This window comes from Euwallacea fornicatus, chromosome 36, assembly GCF_040115645.1.
Source record: "Euwallacea fornicatus isolate EFF26 chromosome 36, ASM4011564v1, whole genome shotgun sequence".
Classification (NCBI taxonomy): Eukaryota; Metazoa; Arthropoda; class Insecta; order Coleoptera; family Curculionidae; genus Euwallacea; species Euwallacea fornicatus.
The window spans coordinates 1,894,657-1,912,678 of record NC_089576.1 but is presented as its reverse complement, the minus strand read 5'-3'; the positions used below and the strand labels follow the sequence as shown (position 1 = coordinate 1,912,678).

The window sequence follows — 18,022 nt, the reverse complement described above, 5'->3', positions numbered from 1 at the left end:
TGACCCACGAAGACATAGGACCCTGTATATGGAGATTTTAACATTTTCTTGTAAAGACTCTTAAAAAAAATAGGGATTTGAAATTTTAGTAAGTTATTTTTGGGCATACGAAAAAAAACAAAAAATTCAAAACAAAATCGAATTAGGTAATCCTGTATATAAAAAATGATGCGTGTTCGATTATGGGTGTATTAGCAGTTTCTTCTTATTTTGCCGAGTACTACCACTTCCTGAAATATCTGCATGATAATCTGTTACACCCTGTATAATATAGCTACATTATAGTTGGATAGATTTCCTCTTAAGTCTTATCCTAGCACAAGGGTTTGATGTATTTAAATTACAAATTAATAGATATTCACTGAATTCTTTCCATCTATTTTCTTTAAAAAATGAAGCTCAGCTCGTCTCGTTTTTCCTTAAGCCGGACACTACGAGCGAAGTCCTGGAAAATCGAAATATACATACAGGGTTGCTCATTACTGCGTCAAAGTGCGATATCTCAGTAAATATAAGTTTTGGAAGGAACTTTGTCTTAGTAAAGTTTTTGGGGAATAAAAAGCACGTATTTTTAAATTATTTTCAAATGTACAGGGTCTGTCATAAAAGCGTGGTAGTACCAAATTATGTTTTTTTAAATGGAACCAGTTTGAGAATTTATTGTAGATACAAGTAATATTGTGAAAATAAATAATAATAATTTGTTATAAATAATATAAAAATAATAATATAGTCATCGAAACTCACTTTTCAAATACAAATTTAGATGTAAAAAAGGGGCAATTTTCAGCAGCTCAGAAACGGTTGGGTTTAGGGATAGGGTAATGATAACAAAAGTTGTACTTGGTACTACCATACTTTTATGACAGACCCTGCACATTTGAAAATAATTTAAACATACGTGCCTTTTTTTCCCCAAAAACTTTACTAAGACAAATTTCCTTCCAAAACTTATATTTACTGAGATATCGCACTTTGACGCACTAATGAGCAACCCTGTATAATGAAATGCTACCAAGTCATTGGTGGACGTGGTCCCTAAAATCTCTCCATAGGAATGTCAAAAGTTTGTGAACACGTTAAATTCACTAAATTTTCTGATTAGTGCGTCACTTCTTCTTGGAAGTAGATCGTCTTTCCAAGGAGTCTCGAGAGAGTTGACTTATTCACTGACGTTTCTACCATAGAGACGGGAATACTTTTCGATAACAATTAAAACTTATAAAGAAGTTATGCTTCGTGTCACAGTTTATGTAGTACGCCTCTGTATTTCATCAATGTCTTTGGTAAGGAATACTGGAGGATTTAATTGGGGTAGATCGACTACAGGTAAGACGGTTAGACAGATTACTTGGACACCCTGTGGAATGAAGACGAGAAATTTTTGTGTGATTAGTTGAATCGCTGTATGCATTGGTACCAATGTTTCTGGGACACCCTGGGTATATATAGTTATTATAACAACTCGTAGAGAGGGCAGTGCTTAGGTGCCGGTTATTGTCAAAAATTGTCGATTCGATCTCTAGTGACACTAAAAAAAAAAAATTGTGCTCTTTTGATTTAATTAATTTGTCATCCAAGAGATCGTCTGCACAATTCGGGCGAAGTGTTCACACCGCTCTTGGACGATTGAGCAGTCGGCCCGTCCACTGTTGCGCTGTGACCGCTACGTCATCGGCCTATCACCAAACCTCCCAAGTGTGACAAATCACGACTTTAGGGGGGAACCATTACATTTCCAGTGATAAGTACAACTCGACAGATAATCGAGAGCAGTCGCGGTAAGGTGATGGTCTAAGCCAGCAGTAAAAGTGAAACCCGTCGGTGCACCTGGTTCTTCAGTTGCGACACAGGTGTGATACCCAATCTTCGGCGAAGAACAGCCGGCAATTACGGCCCCCAAGGGCAGATCCCCAACAAGGTGTGATATCGCACCCGACCGGGGGGGTGTCTGCGAGAGAGTGACCCAGTTGGGGCTCGAAGTGTGCCGCGTCGCGCCGACTCTTCAGTCGGAAGCCGCCTTTAGTAGCGCCCGGCGTTTCTTTCATTCTTCATCTTCATCTTCGCGGCGTGCTGAAGAATCGTGAGAGATCGGTGTCGGCGTGATTGAGGGGCACGCGCCATACCAGATCGTTACAGTGTGATTTATTCCGTTCGGTTATCGTGGAAGATCTGGAGGAGTTCGGATTTTAATGAGGTAGGAACGCCCTCTAGCGAGAGAGCAAGAAATTCGAGGTATTTGGCAAATATTGGGAATGGTACGCGTGAAATTGTTGCAATTACTAGATTTAAGGGTCGTTCGGAAAAAATCAGAGGCGGACCTACACGGAGTTGGAAATTGTCAAAATTTTAAACATTTTTGGAAACTCCGAAGGGTCAGATGCACCGGTGGTTCTCGTGGAAATCGAAATGTCAATGATTCATCGAGCGCTTCTCTTAATTTTGAAAAAAATGCACCTAAAGTCAGTTAAAAACCAGGCGAACTGAACACAATTTTAAATTTAGAATAATCATCAACAACAGAATTAAATGAAGATAAGGTCTAGGAAATACCTATTGACCATGACGTTGCAAGTTTTCACCTTTATTGACCTGTTCAACCTAACGAGTTCCAAAACCTCGATCATTTCTAATGAAGATATATTCATTAGGTTGGGAAAACTCTTGTCTAAATTGTCAATTGGGATATGTGATTTCAGGTATAATATATCTAGTTGTCTACAATTTGATCAATAAAAAGTCCAGTCCTTCTCTGAACTGCGTTTTTCCATTGAAAAAATTGCTCCAAAAATACAGGAGTAGGAATCATTCGCTCTATAGTAGGATAGGACCGATAGGATAGGTAAATTGCCCCAGTTTTTTTTTTATTATTAAAACGGGCAAATCATGTTGAATTTGTCCGGTTATTTTTGAATTTGAGTATACAGATGCAAACAACAATAATGACAGAATGAGTAACGTATGCGAAGTAAATGCCAATGACACTCGACATTTTTGACATGTGAAATAAATCGGGCTGGTAATTTACCGCATATTACCGGACACACCGGGAAAATCAGCAATTCCAGATAAGTGTGTGTAATGAAGCTTCAAACTGTGGGTAATAATATTACGTAACACTGGTCAGCTGCGACAGCCTGATAGATTAGCATGTAATCATGGCTACCACGCCACGTTATGTGATTTATATGTACGTGCTGTTTAAAGTCGTTAAATTGACATAAAAAGGAATTAAAGTGTTTAACGGGGCTTAGTGTAGGGTTAGTATATTTTTTACATTAAAATACAGTTCTTAGAATTCAAAATTGATGGTTGATTTTTGGAAATGTTCAGTGTCTGGCAAAAGAACAAAGTACCATCTCTTATTGATACATCAACAGATAATTAATTAACCACCTTGCATGTTGAAGAAAATTATAGGAAAGTCGCTTTTGATAATTCAAAATTTATCAACTTTGAAAATATTCACGTATCAATATCTCGCAAATTGGTAAAACAATATTCTACGAAAATTTCCTCAATTGGGGCCAACTGTTCAAGTTAACCTACAGAATTATTATTCAAATCATTGCACTTTGGCAATAGAATGGGCCAACTGAATATTGAAGATTTTTTATTTTGTCACGTGATAATTTTTTGTCTATAACTTTGATGTAAACTGGACCTTAAGGACCAAATTATTAATGCGCTGTCAACATTACTGCGCGAATGAGAATAGATGCAGAATAAATTCTCAAGAGGTATTTGTCAGCCTAAATTACTATTGAAAGTAGCTTGCAGTTAAAGTTGACAAAACATTAGTAATATGGTGCTAACGGATGGCTTAATTTCAGTTTTCATTGGGCAGCTGTTAGATATCCCTATAAAATAAAAATAAAAAGAATAAAACAGAAATTAATTAAATTTTTGTATTGTTCTAATTTATTTACACTTTTTTCATCCCGTGGTGAGACGCCCCTGATTCGATATTCTAATATTAATATGTAATTGACATGTTTTGATATATTGAACAAGTTATGAACTCAAAAATTGAGATTATAATTGGCGTAGCGGGAACTCAAGAATCTTCTTATTGCTTCGGAACACGTCTAAATTGAATTTCTCCAAGTTTTCAAACTCTGAAGGGCTTCCGTTGATTTTTAAAATAAAGTTTGTGGCTTTTCGTAGAATTGAGTAATTTTTAAAGGTCATACATGTCGTTCCACAAACCAAAGAATTTTCTTTCTACATATTCTTAAACAGGATCGAGATTTTCATTGCTCCAAGCTTTCCAATCCTGGCGGACGCCCCTGATTTACCACCTTAAAAGAAAATGCGGTTTGCTACTTTATAAAGAATTTAGCAGCAGGGGACCTTCACAAACTGAAGGATTCTCCAGAATACCATGAAACATGGTAGAAATTGGCATTGTTTTAAGGCTTTTTTGCGCTGCACGATATCGCTAATTTTCCATTATCCAAATAAAATTTAGTTTTCACGTCAGAATCTACAAGATAATCAGTGGCGTTGCACACATTCAACAGTTTGTTTTATTATTTCGGAACAATATATTTAATTTTTCTAACGGCGGTTTTTAGATCGCCTTATAAATTTAACGAACAGAGCAAACGCTGGTTTGGCAGCTACCATGAACAATTGAATCCCATAAATGGGTCCAAACTTGGTTGCTCTAGTTCTGCTCTGTGTTTCCTTAACAGATTCATAGCTTCATTTTCGGAAGTTCTATCAGTATCTATAGGCCAAAGAGAAGAATGAAAGGTGCCGGAGCTCCCACTCACTGGGGTTGATTTCGTTAGAAATCTTTGATTATTGCATGATCTTCTGAGGGTCCTTTGTACTTTCTACCTCTCACTAATCATGTTCAAATAACAATTATTATATGCATATTATTAGTGGGCAATTCAGATTTATGTGCTTCTCATAAGAAGTCCAAGGGCCCTGGGTTTTCTTCGATTTACAACAAGCTTTCGATAAACCGCTTTCACCCACTTTTAATTGAAAAGCTCTCGAGGTTTCAACCGATGATGATTTATATACGAGATACCTGTTTGGGTGATCTACATTCGATTGCTCTTCATCTTTTGAGGCTCGTTAACCGCGTCCTTGTTTATCAACCAGAAAATTCATTTTTGCGTCCTCTTTTCTCTTATCAAGCGACACAATGCCAAATCAATCATTCTCTCTCTTTTCAGGTCACACTAACAAAGGACTATATAAAATGAGGTGGCGATTATTGCGACCAGTTTAAGGCTGTAAATTATGTAAATTCACTTTCGGTATTTACCTATGTAACCGATGCATGGAAACTCGAAACTAGGCTGGTCATTAATGGGTAAGTTACAAGATTACAGCGGCGACATTGTTGTTGAGTATGGAATTTCTAATAATAATGGTATTTTTTTTTCGCTGCATGTAAATGAAAGTTGCTTCAAAAACACTCAAATTTATTGCTGTAATTGCCTCTTCTTGATAGTTATTAAATTTCAAATTCTACTTTCATTTTTCTTCTATCAAAGTTTAGGATCCGCTTAATTGATTAATTAATTAAGCGCCAGCTACAATACAGCTCAATCAATCGCAATAATCATAGAAACCTCGTTTTCCTAATCATAATTGATCAGATATACAGTTGAAATCATCTCGGCATCAGATAAATGCATTATTTACAATAGTACGCTCTACAAGCTAAGTAATTCGGGTGCTAATTGGGTCGAGGAATCCATGTGAGCTTACATGTTGCAGACTGGGCTTAATCAATGTTAATTAGAAAGAAAGGCCGAACGGACCCAAATGTGCAATTACGTGAATTCGTGATAAAAGACAGTTTTATTTGATTGCAGATTTGGCACAGAATGTTTTTCTATTCGAGAGCGTCGAGTGCGCCTCTGATTTAGGCGGGGAAATATCTGTTCAAATACGCATCAAAATAAGTCAAGTTTAGCGATTTTTACGTCAACTAGGAAATGGCAACGGTGCGCGTCGCTTTTGTTTTTGAATGCTAGCCTATTGGTGCCAGTAATGTTGCCAGACCCACCGAAAAATTCCGTGATCATATACCCGAACGCATACAACGTTGAGGCACAACTTCAACGCGAAGAAATTCGTTTAAACAGCAAATGAATGGTAATGTCGCTCCGTTTGTTATTTCAGAGGGAGACCAATTTTTGACAGGAATGACAGTTATACATATTATCGGGCAGGCCAGCGACGTCGCCACATGTTGGGTAAAATTGGCGTTTCAGGTACTTTTTATTTGAAAAACCTGCGATTTTGTTCTTCCCGAGGATTTTCGTTCAATTTAAAGCTTCCATTTGAGCTCGTGGAAAAAAATATAGGCCGCTTTTTGCCTAAAATTAATATAATCAGTAGCAACAGATGTATTTCAGAAATTTCGCATTTCCCTGAAAAAAGGTAGTGTTTGTCACATTCCTGCCTCTGGAGTAACGATAATGATTTTTAATTACAGAAATTGTTTATACGCGGGTGCCCGAAAACATCGTTCAAATATTTTGGGAGGTAATTTGGGAATATTAAAATAATAAGAACAGTTCTCAAAAACATACATTAAAAATTTCTTCTTAAAGGGGCAAGAACGCCTTAAAGGGGAAACTCTGAACGCAGTTTCTTTTGCAATATTTTTAATACAGTTTCAGTTAAAATTATGAAATTCGGTACATTTTAATAGGTCGGAATGGAAAAACTTTTTTCTGTTAATAATTTGGGATCTTAATGAGGGGCGTCGCATGGCGCGGGGTCCTCCTCACTTTTTTTGTGAGTGACATTTCTTAATTTTTGTAATCAAATTATTGAATCGCAAATACTTTTAAGGAAAAAAGGTCCTCTTATTTCGTCTCGCCAGGATAGACCGTTTTCCAGAAAAATGAATATTTATGAACCGATGCGCGATTACATGAACATCGAAATTTATAAAGAAAAAAATTAGAGGATGCGTCGAATCGAGCGTCGGTCCCCCGATTTTTCTAAAAAATGATCTATCCCGACGAAATGAAATAAGAGGACCTCTTGACCTAAAAATATTTGCGGTTGAGTAATTTGCTTTGCAAAGTTAAGCAATGTCTTAAACGCAAACGTTGCGGCAACAGCTGCGTAGGAGACCCGCTATATGTGACGACTATGATTAAAATTAGTTACAAAAAATAGTTCCCCCCCTTTAGTTTTTTACAGTATGGTGAATTTCATAACTCGTTTCATAAACCGTTTCGAAAATATTGCGAAAAAACACCTTCAGAATTCTCCTTTTAAAGGGTTAAATCCCTTTTAGGAAGCGATTTTTGGAGAATGTTTAAAAGAAGTTTTTTTATCATTTTCATTTTTAGTGCCACCTTATATGTTAACGTTGTGTCCGGACACCTTGTATAAAAAAAAAAAAAATTTAACATCCAAAGTGATGTGAACAATTCTTCATATCCGCTCAAAACCGAGGCGATAACTGGTAAAAATCATCAAGAATTTTCTTAAAATTCTCGATTAACGGGCAATTGCAATCCTACAAGAAGCGACGTTAAACTGCGTTGCTTCATTTTTTAAACCTGAGGAGGGACGCCTCTGGTTTCTTATTCTGTAACAAAATTCCACTTTTGACTTTTTGAGAAGTTTGCTTTTTTTCTAACACCAACCACCTCGAAAAGTTTTATAACACTTCGACTCAAGTATAGCATTTGCATTTCTATTCGAGTTTCACGCTTGGTAGGCGCCCAAGTGTTGAAAAGTTGATGTTAAGTTAAGAAATATTATAGGACGGCCACGCAGTGGCATGTGCGTTAAATTAAAATCAGATTGACAGTCCTTTTTTTAACTTCTGGCAGCTGTCCCTGGCTTTCCATTTCAGATCCGAATTCGGTTTCTAATATTTTAACTTAAAACATTTTTTTCTGTGAAATTAAAAACACCTGGGAGACGAGCTCGCCATTTGCACTTCGTAGCAGCAAAAGTGGATTTCCGAACGCATCTGTTCGAAACAATTGACTGTCACCTATGCAGCCAACGGAAAAATAGTGGAAACTATGTTCCAAACTTCAAATGTGAAATGCTCTTTAAGCTCACGAATACCGTTTTGTGAATCAATGATTTTTATTTTTTTGAGTTGCAATCAAAGAATCCGACGATTCCAATTCGCCTGGCGGCGATATCATCAGTTGAAGGTACTTTTTGTTGTCGGATTTTTCGCTATTTTCCGCAGTTTAACGGCTTCGAGTGTCACATGTTATCTACGCCCAAAGGCTTAGAAATCGAGTTATTGTCTTTGACGGCTGTAAAACATTGAAATTGAAAACTCTTGAATGACTATACTCCGCTCACACATCCGCAAGTCATTCTGTCCAGGTGAAGATCAACGCGATTAAAACATAATCTCCATTGTTGTTCTCTGAGCAAATCGAGAGATCGTTTGTGTGGTGATTGCCCCATCGAGGTCTCAAATCTAATGAAATCGTATCGCAGATAACTAATAAACCATTGTAAAATCTCTTTTCCGTGCTGCACACTATTTATCAAGAGTTTAATAAACCTTCCATTATGCGAGGATGCAATTACGTGCCTTCCTACCTATACAATATTTTAGCGACAGATATGATCTATTTATTGTCCCTTCATGGGCTTGGGCCTGCGGTTTTGTTGCAGTCAAAATCATTAAGTTTCCTTGTAATGATTAAAGCAATAATTGCGGAAACCTAGATAAATTTCCTAGGAAATTAAATACGTGCATTTGAGAAAAAATAAATAGAACGTAATTACGAGTGAGAGAATGGTGTCAAGAGACTTTATGACCATCACGATTGCCGAATAACGTCGAGGCCTGAAAATGTAATTTTTCCAAACAATGAAGAATACGCTTGTGTTATGAAAAAGCCTTGTTAAGGTTGGGTGAAGTAATGACGGAGTACGTAAGGCGCTGTTACACTTTTTCGAGTTAGAACAATACTCGTTATTACATGCTCCTGTCCATTACGGTTTCTATTCCTAATAGTTTTCGGATGCATACCTGCGAATTATGTCACACGTTCCGATTACTTTACCCCTCAATAGGCTAAGACGTGGCTAACCTATCGAAGCTCTACTCCAGTTAACCTGAGGAATTCGCCTAAAACATCCATAGGAGATTTAAAAACATAAAAGGCAATTACGTCTCATAATTTCCTAACAAGTGCCTTAATTGGTATTCTAGCATTATCGTAGAATGATAGTGGATGTTCGAGTTAGTAATAAACACGCATGTATGGTCGACTCGTTCCACTTGACCGTGAAAAGAAAGTAGAATTCTCCCAGGTTTTTTTATTACTCATAATTATATTTTATAGCTCTTAACTACAAATGCGATTGTTTGTAATCCTATCCGTTACATATCGAAAAATCAAGGTTCGACCACGAGAAAGCATTTTGATATTGGTTGATTCGCATCAGTCACCCAATAAGGCATCGGCACTCGCTCAAGGCGTTAATTAATAATTACGCTTCCGAAAGTATAACGATTCCAGGCGGACGGCCATAATCACACATTTACAACCATGGGAGATAAAAGGAGGATGCGCTCAGTATCAAAAACGACGTTTAATACAAAGAACTGGTCGTGTAAATCTTCTTTTTCCGGTGAATGTCACAATAAATTGTTCCCTCTAATTAGATTTGTAATTAGACATAGTAATGTGACTTTTTGGCATGTCCTGGTTTTATTGCATAATATAATTTTGATAAATTACCCCATAAGTATGTTAATTTTCTTTATTTGATGACTTTATTAGCAGTAACTTCAATGCGTCATGATTTCCATGGGCGCGAGTATTAACGATTAATGAATAATAATGAAGGATAGACGATTTTAGGTTTTATAGCTGAGCTGGAATAACCTGACTGGCTGATCGTTAATAAAACTTTCGATTTGTCATAAATCTCCACGGTTGATTTGAAAGCCCTACGCGATCCGAGAGCCGCTGCACCTCTAAGGGAACTCATAACTGCCCTTGGGGAATAATAGAAATTGCGCGTCTCGAAAGAAGAATTCGGAAAAATCTCTATTAAAGTCGAACGCAACTTAAAGTTGGTCCGTAAAAAATCCGCCGAATCTTTAGGTAAACTAAAAAGTCTGAATTTCATCAGCGTTAGATCTCCAGAAACATAGAAATCTCTAAGAAAAATTTACGATTCCTCAACGGATTCCTTTGAAGTCCCGAAAGCTCTGCGACATATACATTATACAGTTATTTCGAGATAAAAGAAGATTTTGAGACACCACTGAGAGTTCCTTAACAAGATAAATAATCGCTGGTAACCAGAGTCGCCTCTTCAGAGGCCCACAGTAAAGGTTGAACTTGGCTGGACGCGTCGTGAAATTTCAGGAGTTCGTCCAGTTTTGAGGCAAAAAATTAGGCGCTACATCAGCGAATTTGAAACTGCATAACTATATACAGTGGCGACCAAAAGTTTGGAAACTTTTTAAATTTTGAATTTTTTCAAAATTTTTAAGGGCAATTTTATTTTTTTTTTTTAATATTGATGAGCATAAATTCACGTTCTTAAATACCAGTAAGAAAAAAATTGTTTATGGTTCCAAATAATGTTGTATATTGAATATGTCGACGGACAAAAGTTTGGAAACTGCATTCAAAAACAGGGTATTATTCGATTATATTGGGTTAATATCGCAAATTATTTTCGATCAGTTTAGCAATATGCCTAAGACTAAACGTTTTTAGAGTGATTTGAAAAACAATACAGTGAAGTCATATTTAAGTGGTCAGCGATTAATCGACATTTCAAGAAATTTACAAGTACCAAAAGGCAGTGTTTCCAAGATTTTGAAGAGGTACCGCAATGATAATACCACTGCTAATAGGAGTAGAAGTGGAAGGCCTAAAAAGCTAACAGCAAAAAGTTATCAAGTGGAAATCCTAGATTGACCGCTGTTGATATTAATGAAGAATTATCCACAAAATATAACATCGTAGTGTCAGTAACGACTGTAAAAAGAGCACTAAATAATCTGGGATTATTTGGATGAAGACCTGCAAAGAAACCACTTATCTCCGACAAAAATCGCAAAGCCCGTTTGCAGTTTGCTAAAGACCATTTAGATTGGACAGTCGCAAAATGGGGTACTGTCTCGTTCAGTAATGAAAGTAAATTCCAACTCTTCGGAAGTGATGGAATACAGTACGTTCGACGACCAGCAAGGAAGAGATTTGAAAAGAAATATCAAATACCTACCGTTAAACATGGTGGCGGTAATGTCCTAGTTTGGGGTTGCTTCTCTTCATCTGGTGTGGGCCCTCTAGTGGCTATTGACACCATTATGGACCGGTTTAAGTATAAAGAAATATTGGAAAATCATATGCTTCCATTTGCAGAATGGGAAATGCCCCTACAATGGATCTTTCAACGCGACAATGATCCAAAACATGCTTCGCGTTTGGTGAAAAATTGGTTAGAAGAAAAATTTGTGCATGTTTTAAAATGGCCTTCTCAATCACCTGACCTTAACCCAATTGACCACCTTCGGCATGAATTGGGGAAGAGAATTCGTCATTCTGACATATTTAATAGTGCGGAATTATTTGCAATTCTTCAAAGGGAATGGAAGGCAATTCCTGTAAGTGTTTGTCAAAAGCTTGTGGAATCAATGCTTAAAGATGCTTAGCTGTGATTAAAGCCGAAGGATATGCCACAAAATATTGATATTTTTTATTTTTAAAATGATTATTACTTGGTATTTTAGTTTTTAGAAAATAGTTTCCAAACTTTTGTCATCCGAGAATAATACTTTTCTTTGTAATTATATTTAGACTGAAACATTTGTTTACTTTTATATAAATACTTGATCTTTATTTAAAAATATTACATTTTTAAAATATTAAAAAAAAAAGAAGCGATGGCGTTTTTGTTAAATACTTGATTTTAAAAAAAGTTTCCAAACTTTTGGTCGCTGCTGTATACAGTGTCTTTAAAAGATCTGCACAAAATTTTTCCACAGATTTGCGAGGGGAAAACATGACGATTTAACACAATTTATCTTAGTCCAAAAGTGGAGGGTTTTAAAAATACAGCACCACAAAGTGAAAACTGAAAAAAAAGGGGGAAAAAACGCCCTTTGCAGTAGCACTATCTAAACAAAATGCCGCATCGGGGGGTTTTTAGGGGCGAGAACTCAGAATCCATTTACATTTTCGATGCACATTTAAAAGGGCGCCGTCAGCGCTAGATGAACCCTCTTTAAAGAGGAATAACTTTTTTAACATCCGGAATAAAAAAATTGGAGTAAATTTGTATTTTCCTACATGTTTTAAGGAAGAAAAATGTCTTCGTACAAGTCTCTATGTAATTTGGATAAAATCGTCGCGTTTTCGTCTCAGAAATCTATGGTAGAATTTTATACGAACTTTTTAGAGGCACCCTCTATATGGGGCAAATCACAGGGTTAATTTATGGGTTGAAAAATCGTAACAACAAAACAATTTAACCTTGTTTCGGAGTATTAAGAAAAATTCTTGAGGTCATAAGCGGCCGCTAATAACCTCAATTGAAAGTTGAAGACCTTCAAAAAGTGAAAAACGCAAACTTACTCTGATATAACAAATCAAGGGCATCTCGCTTTGGGTTTAAAAATTGAAACAATAAAGTTCACATCTGGCCCAGTGTGTTTCAGAAATGTCCGGAGTCAGTGGGGCACACTGGTGACTTCAGTTTTGCATTGTAAAATTACTCAATACGTTAACGGATGTAAAACAGAATTTTATTTTAAACATTGTAACTTAGGGGCGTTACAGTATCAACGACAATTTTGAGACCATGAGTCGCCACTTGTGACCTTAATTTTGTTTTTGAAAAAGTACTCAAAGTGTTAAGATGTGACTTTAGTGTGTTAAGTCTATCCAGGGAATTCCAATATTAAATAAAACTCGATAAAGGGCTTAATTGTATAGAACATTTCTTATCGGTGAAAAATAACTTAGGTGTGAACTTTTTGGCGTTTGCGCGGACTCTTGATACGCCACTGACGTACGAAGCGTCTCTGAAGATGGTGCCATAAATTCAACCTCGTATTTTAGATCCCAAAATATGATGAAACCTTCGTATAAATATATATCGAAAGGCGCTTCGTTTCCGATATACGGAGTGCGAAAGGGTCTGATGTTTAATAAAACACAATATTCACCGATTTGTTAAATCTCAATTTTCTTAAAAACTGGTGGAAATTTTGACTTTCAATAACAGCACCTTTTTATGTAAAAATCTCCAAATTTAGAATTTTTCTTTTGAAATCGTCAATAAAATTAAGTACAACGAAGTTCAGGTGCTTTTAAGCTTCTGTATTACTCTCCTCTGTATATATGATTTTCCTTTGAAGAAAAGACGAATTTAAGTGTTTTAAAAAACCAAAATGCATAAAAAAACAACCGATTAAACATCTTTCAAACGCCCTTAGAAATGGCAAAATTTACCAGTATTGCAGTGAAACCCGAATTTTTTGAAGCTTCAATTTTTTTAGATATACGGCTCCAAAATCTCATTGGGCACATTCACCAATTTGTCCACAATATTTCAGTTTAGAGGTAGATTACATTGCTTCAGATATATCGAAAACTAAGAAAAATCCCCCAGGGTAATTTTTGAATATACAGTTGTAGTCAAAATAATAAGAGTGGTGGTGTTGAATTTCAATATATTATCGTCAAATATTTAACAAATAAATTACATACTTTGTAATGTATCACCAATATAGAGTAGCGTGTACTCATGAAAAAAAATGTATAAAAAATAAAAATTATTCAAAACCACAAACTTTACAATATTTATAAAAAAAATATTAAATTTTTCTTGGCCAATAAAATAAGAGTGTTCTGTTTTTAATTTTTATTTTGGTCGAATGTTGATTACTTTTTTGTAAATCTTATTTGTTTACAATTCTTCGTTTATCTATTATCCGTTAGTATAGTTTTGAGTATCACCATGGGTCATGCAAAGCACTGTAGTGCTGAAGAAAGGCGTATAATTTTGCAACTGAGAAGTGAGAACAAAACTTTCAAATTCATTGCTGATGTAATCAAGCGATCCGAATGTGTTATCGCCAAAGTTTTGAGGGATCGAAAATTAACTGAAATACCAACAGAGACTAGAGGCCGTCCAAGAAAAACCAGCAAATCTATGGATAGAAGAATTGTAAGAAAAGCAGTAAAGAATCCTTTTTCTACATCTTTTGGCATTAAACGAGATCTGGACCTACCAATCAGTACAAGAACTGCAAGAAGACGTTTACAAGAGATGAATCTTCATGGGAGAGTGGCAAGAAAAGTTCCGCATTTGAGCAAGAAGAACATCGAGGAAAGATTAGAATTTGCTAAATCCAACTTAAATGAAAATTACAATCGCAACTGGAAAAACATTTTATTTAGTGATGAAACCAAAATAAATTCGTTTGGATCCGATGGAAAACGGTATGTTAGACGATGTAAAAATGAAGAACTAAATTCTCGGAATACCTTACCAACTGTGAAACATGGTGGAGGAAACATCACATTGCGGGGCTGCTTTTCTTATAATGGTGTAGGTCCGCTATATATGTGATTAAAGAAAACATGACTAAAGAAATTTATATGGATATACTGGAAACTGTTATGCTTTCCTACGCCGAAATTAATATGCCCCTAAATTGGATCTATCAACACGATAACGACCCGAAACATATCGCCAAAGTTGTGAAACAGTGATTCGTAACAAATAAAATTGAAGTGTTGCCCTGGCCGTCGCAATCACCTGACATGAATCCACTTGAAAACCTATGAAAGTGTTTAAAAGAACAACTTGCAGACAAAAAAACTTCGAATAAAAGGCTTTTGTGGGAAGAGGTTCAAAAAATATGGTAAGCCACACCGGCAGAGCTTTGTCAAAAGCTAATTGATCCCATGCCCAAGCGATGCACCGCCCTAATTAAGCAAAAGGGACACGTTACGAAATACTAAAGTATATTTGTTTTTTTTTTTGTTGAAAGTTCATGTTTACAATTTTTTTTTCTCAAAAGAAGTGTATACTCTTATTTTATTGGCCAAGAAAAATTTAATATTTTTTTTAATAAATATTGTAAAGTTTGTGGTTTTGAATAATTTTTATTTTTTATACATTTTTTTCCATGAGTGCACGCCACTCTATATTGGCGATACATTACAAAGTATGTAATTTATTTACTAATAAAACAGGTACTGCAGAAATTTTAAAAACTGGAACAGTTTCTCTTGCTTTGCAACATCTCGAAATCTGCGGGAGCGAGGAACGGGGACAAAGACGGGAGTGCGATGGCTTGAGAATAACCATTGCCGCCCCATTCCTCACTAAAGAGTGATAGCTCCAGCCACGTTGCACCTTCCTCATACACCCCAACCCCCACAACCGGATACTCTTATCCATATTTTGATCTCTTCAGCAAAGCTGGAAATAAAACAGCATATCTAGTGGAAGTTCCGCGAAGAAATGAAATAGATTTCAAAGAATTTCGCGAGATGATCATCCAATTCGAAGGTAGTTCGTGGCTATTTATTTTTCTCTTGTGTTGTCCGATAGCCATTCATTCCTCCGACAAAGACGCACTTTGTCTTCAGCATTGCTGGTTACCTTTAGGAAGAGAAACGGCGCATTTTGTGTGCTCTGAACAGTTCCGCGTTCTATGTTGTAGAAAAAAATCTTGTTGCGCCTATAAATATTCCACAATGGCGTTTTTTCTACAAATGCTAATATCTGCGCAGACGCGCATTATGTTAAGTGCATCAGTGGAAAGCATTTCCTTGCAGTTTTCTCTTGTAACATAATTCCATTATTTCCTTGAAAAGCACCATCAGCAGTGTTGTTAACCTGCTTCGAAGCTCCGTTGGCTTAATTTAATTTAATTTTATGTAAAATATTACGTTTTACTGTTATGGACCTCACTTTATATCCCTATTAATTATCCTGACTTTAACAGCGATTTTCGATGGTCATTATTCCGATCTCACCTGTAAAATACAACAATAAACATCTGATCGTAAACTCGGAGATTTTTCCCCTTGGCTGGACTGAAATTGTCAGTCTTTAAGTTTATCTTCGATCTACTGTGGTCTACAACAAAATTATCTTTAAGAACGCTGTAAACAGACAGTTTACAGGAATACCTAACAGTACGCACCACTAAACAGTTTATCATCTCTGTTTATTTATGCCTTGTCTGCATTATGCTGTTCTGGTGCGAGATCAATCATACATAACGGATAACAACGCAAAAACCGATTAGTAGCATCGGTTCCACTATTCTACGATGATGTATGAGCACAAATATTGCAGGGAGGTATTGGTATTAAATTTTCTACATGATTTTTCGGCGTTCGTTCATCCTTTTTTCTCCTGGACAACTTCTGGACACTCCGTCCACGGGGCCTGCAATGGCGCGTCACACTTCCCAAGCTTCTGTACCGATAAAGTTGGCAACTTTTTTCTTCTACAGCGTTAAGCACATAAAAGCTCATTTCCTGATTTGATCGTAACTGAATTTTTGACGTGATTTATGATTTTTTCACGGGAAGATACTCAAAGGCACCTCGTCTCGCACAATCGAGGATGTTCAAATAACTTTACACAACATTTAAATTATTTTTATTTAAATTTTTCCATTTTTAATCTCCGGAGCGAGAGTCCTTCACGTTTATTTTTAAAATAAAATTCGATTTTTGACTTTTTCAAACCACGAGCAAGTTTTCAATTCACAGTCGAAGTCGCTAGTGGCGTCTCAGCTAATAATACAGGGCGTAATTTAAGCACGTGGCAAACTTCAAGTTGCGCTATGTACTTAAATAACTCCTTGCGTATGCACATGTTTCAGGCTTCCTCTCAGTAAATTGTTCGTCTAATCGGTCGATTTGATCAAAAAGAAGCGAAATCGGTATTTATGCGTTCTATTTAACTTTTTGTTGTAAATTACCGAAGGGGGGTGAAGAAAGTCTTTCGAATTTAAAATAATTAATTGTTATCATATACACGCAATAGCAAAATGGTGCTAGCTACGTTCCAAAATGATATTCCCGTAGCTTTCGACAATTATTTTATGTAAGTACTGCTATTTTTATTTTTCAAAGTTTTTAGTCTTATCTTTCTTAATCTTAGTTTTATCCGTTTAATGATGTTTAATGATATCACTATCAGTTGAATTAATCCCGCTTTTATTTATTACACTATTTTCGTTATTAAATTTTTGTTCCAGGTCATTTTTTTTTATTCAGTGCCTATTAAGAGTATTTGAAAGCATTTTTTGATAAAAATTCGAGTCAAGAAGGTTTGGAAAGAGCAAATTGTCTTGTACAAAGTTCAATGAAACGCCGACAGAAGGGAGCGACGTCTCAACGTACAAGCATATAATTAGTTTTGAATTTCAGCCTGTTTTTCACTTTCCAATTCATACAAGATCTTGCAATAGTGCGTCAAACATCCTTGGCTCCTATACCCGAACAGTTAACAATTTTTTTCGTCCGCAAGATTGGACAGTACATAAAGAGGCATGTCCAGAAATTATGTTCTAATGGACAGGGTGGCCCCATTAATGTAATGATACACAACTTTGTTATTTGAAACGGCACCCTCACATTTTTTTGTTATTTTCGGATCTCTCAATAAACTTTAACATCAGTCCATACAGTGTGTCCCAGGACAGATGTAACGGGAGACAAAATGGACCAAAAATGATTTGCTTTTGGCGTGACGTTTGATAGCTGAGACCTGGTTGTTGTAGAACTGTGGCATACAAAAAATGAGCTGATTCCGTGTTGTACAAGCTGTTTTATGAACAAAAATCATCACCAATAAAGTGTCTTTATTTTTGAAGATGGGAAAAGATTAATTAAAAAAAGCTGTTTAGAATGCAATCTTACACCTGCGTACCCAATTTCAGGAACATAAAAGAATGTTTCGAAAAAAAAAATGAATTTTGATTAACACAGCAAACATCTGGTAGAGATTATGACAAGTAAGAAATATCAAATTTAACACATCAGATTTA

General features: G+C 36.0%; 1 protein-coding gene across 4 annotated transcripts in view; it reads left to right on the top strand.

Moving 5' to 3' along the window:
* Positions 1-1,781: 1,781 nt before the first annotated feature.
* Sb (Stubble) overlaps positions 1,782-18,022 on the top strand; it is a 34,671-nt gene continuing 18,430 nt past the window's right edge. For 2 of the 4 annotated variants that reach the window (XM_066300307.1, XM_066300305.1), the window contains exons 1-2: positions 1,782-2,197; positions 5,193-5,332. In XM_066300307.1, the coding sequence (XP_066156404.1) occupies positions 5,296-5,332 (37 nt within the window). In that variant the 5' untranslated portion in view covers positions 1,782-2,197; positions 5,193-5,295. Of the gene's footprint in view, positions 2,236-5,192; positions 5,333-18,022 lie in introns of all 4 variants that reach the window. The other 2 variants (XM_066300306.1, XM_066300308.1) reach the window with 2 other exon arrangements.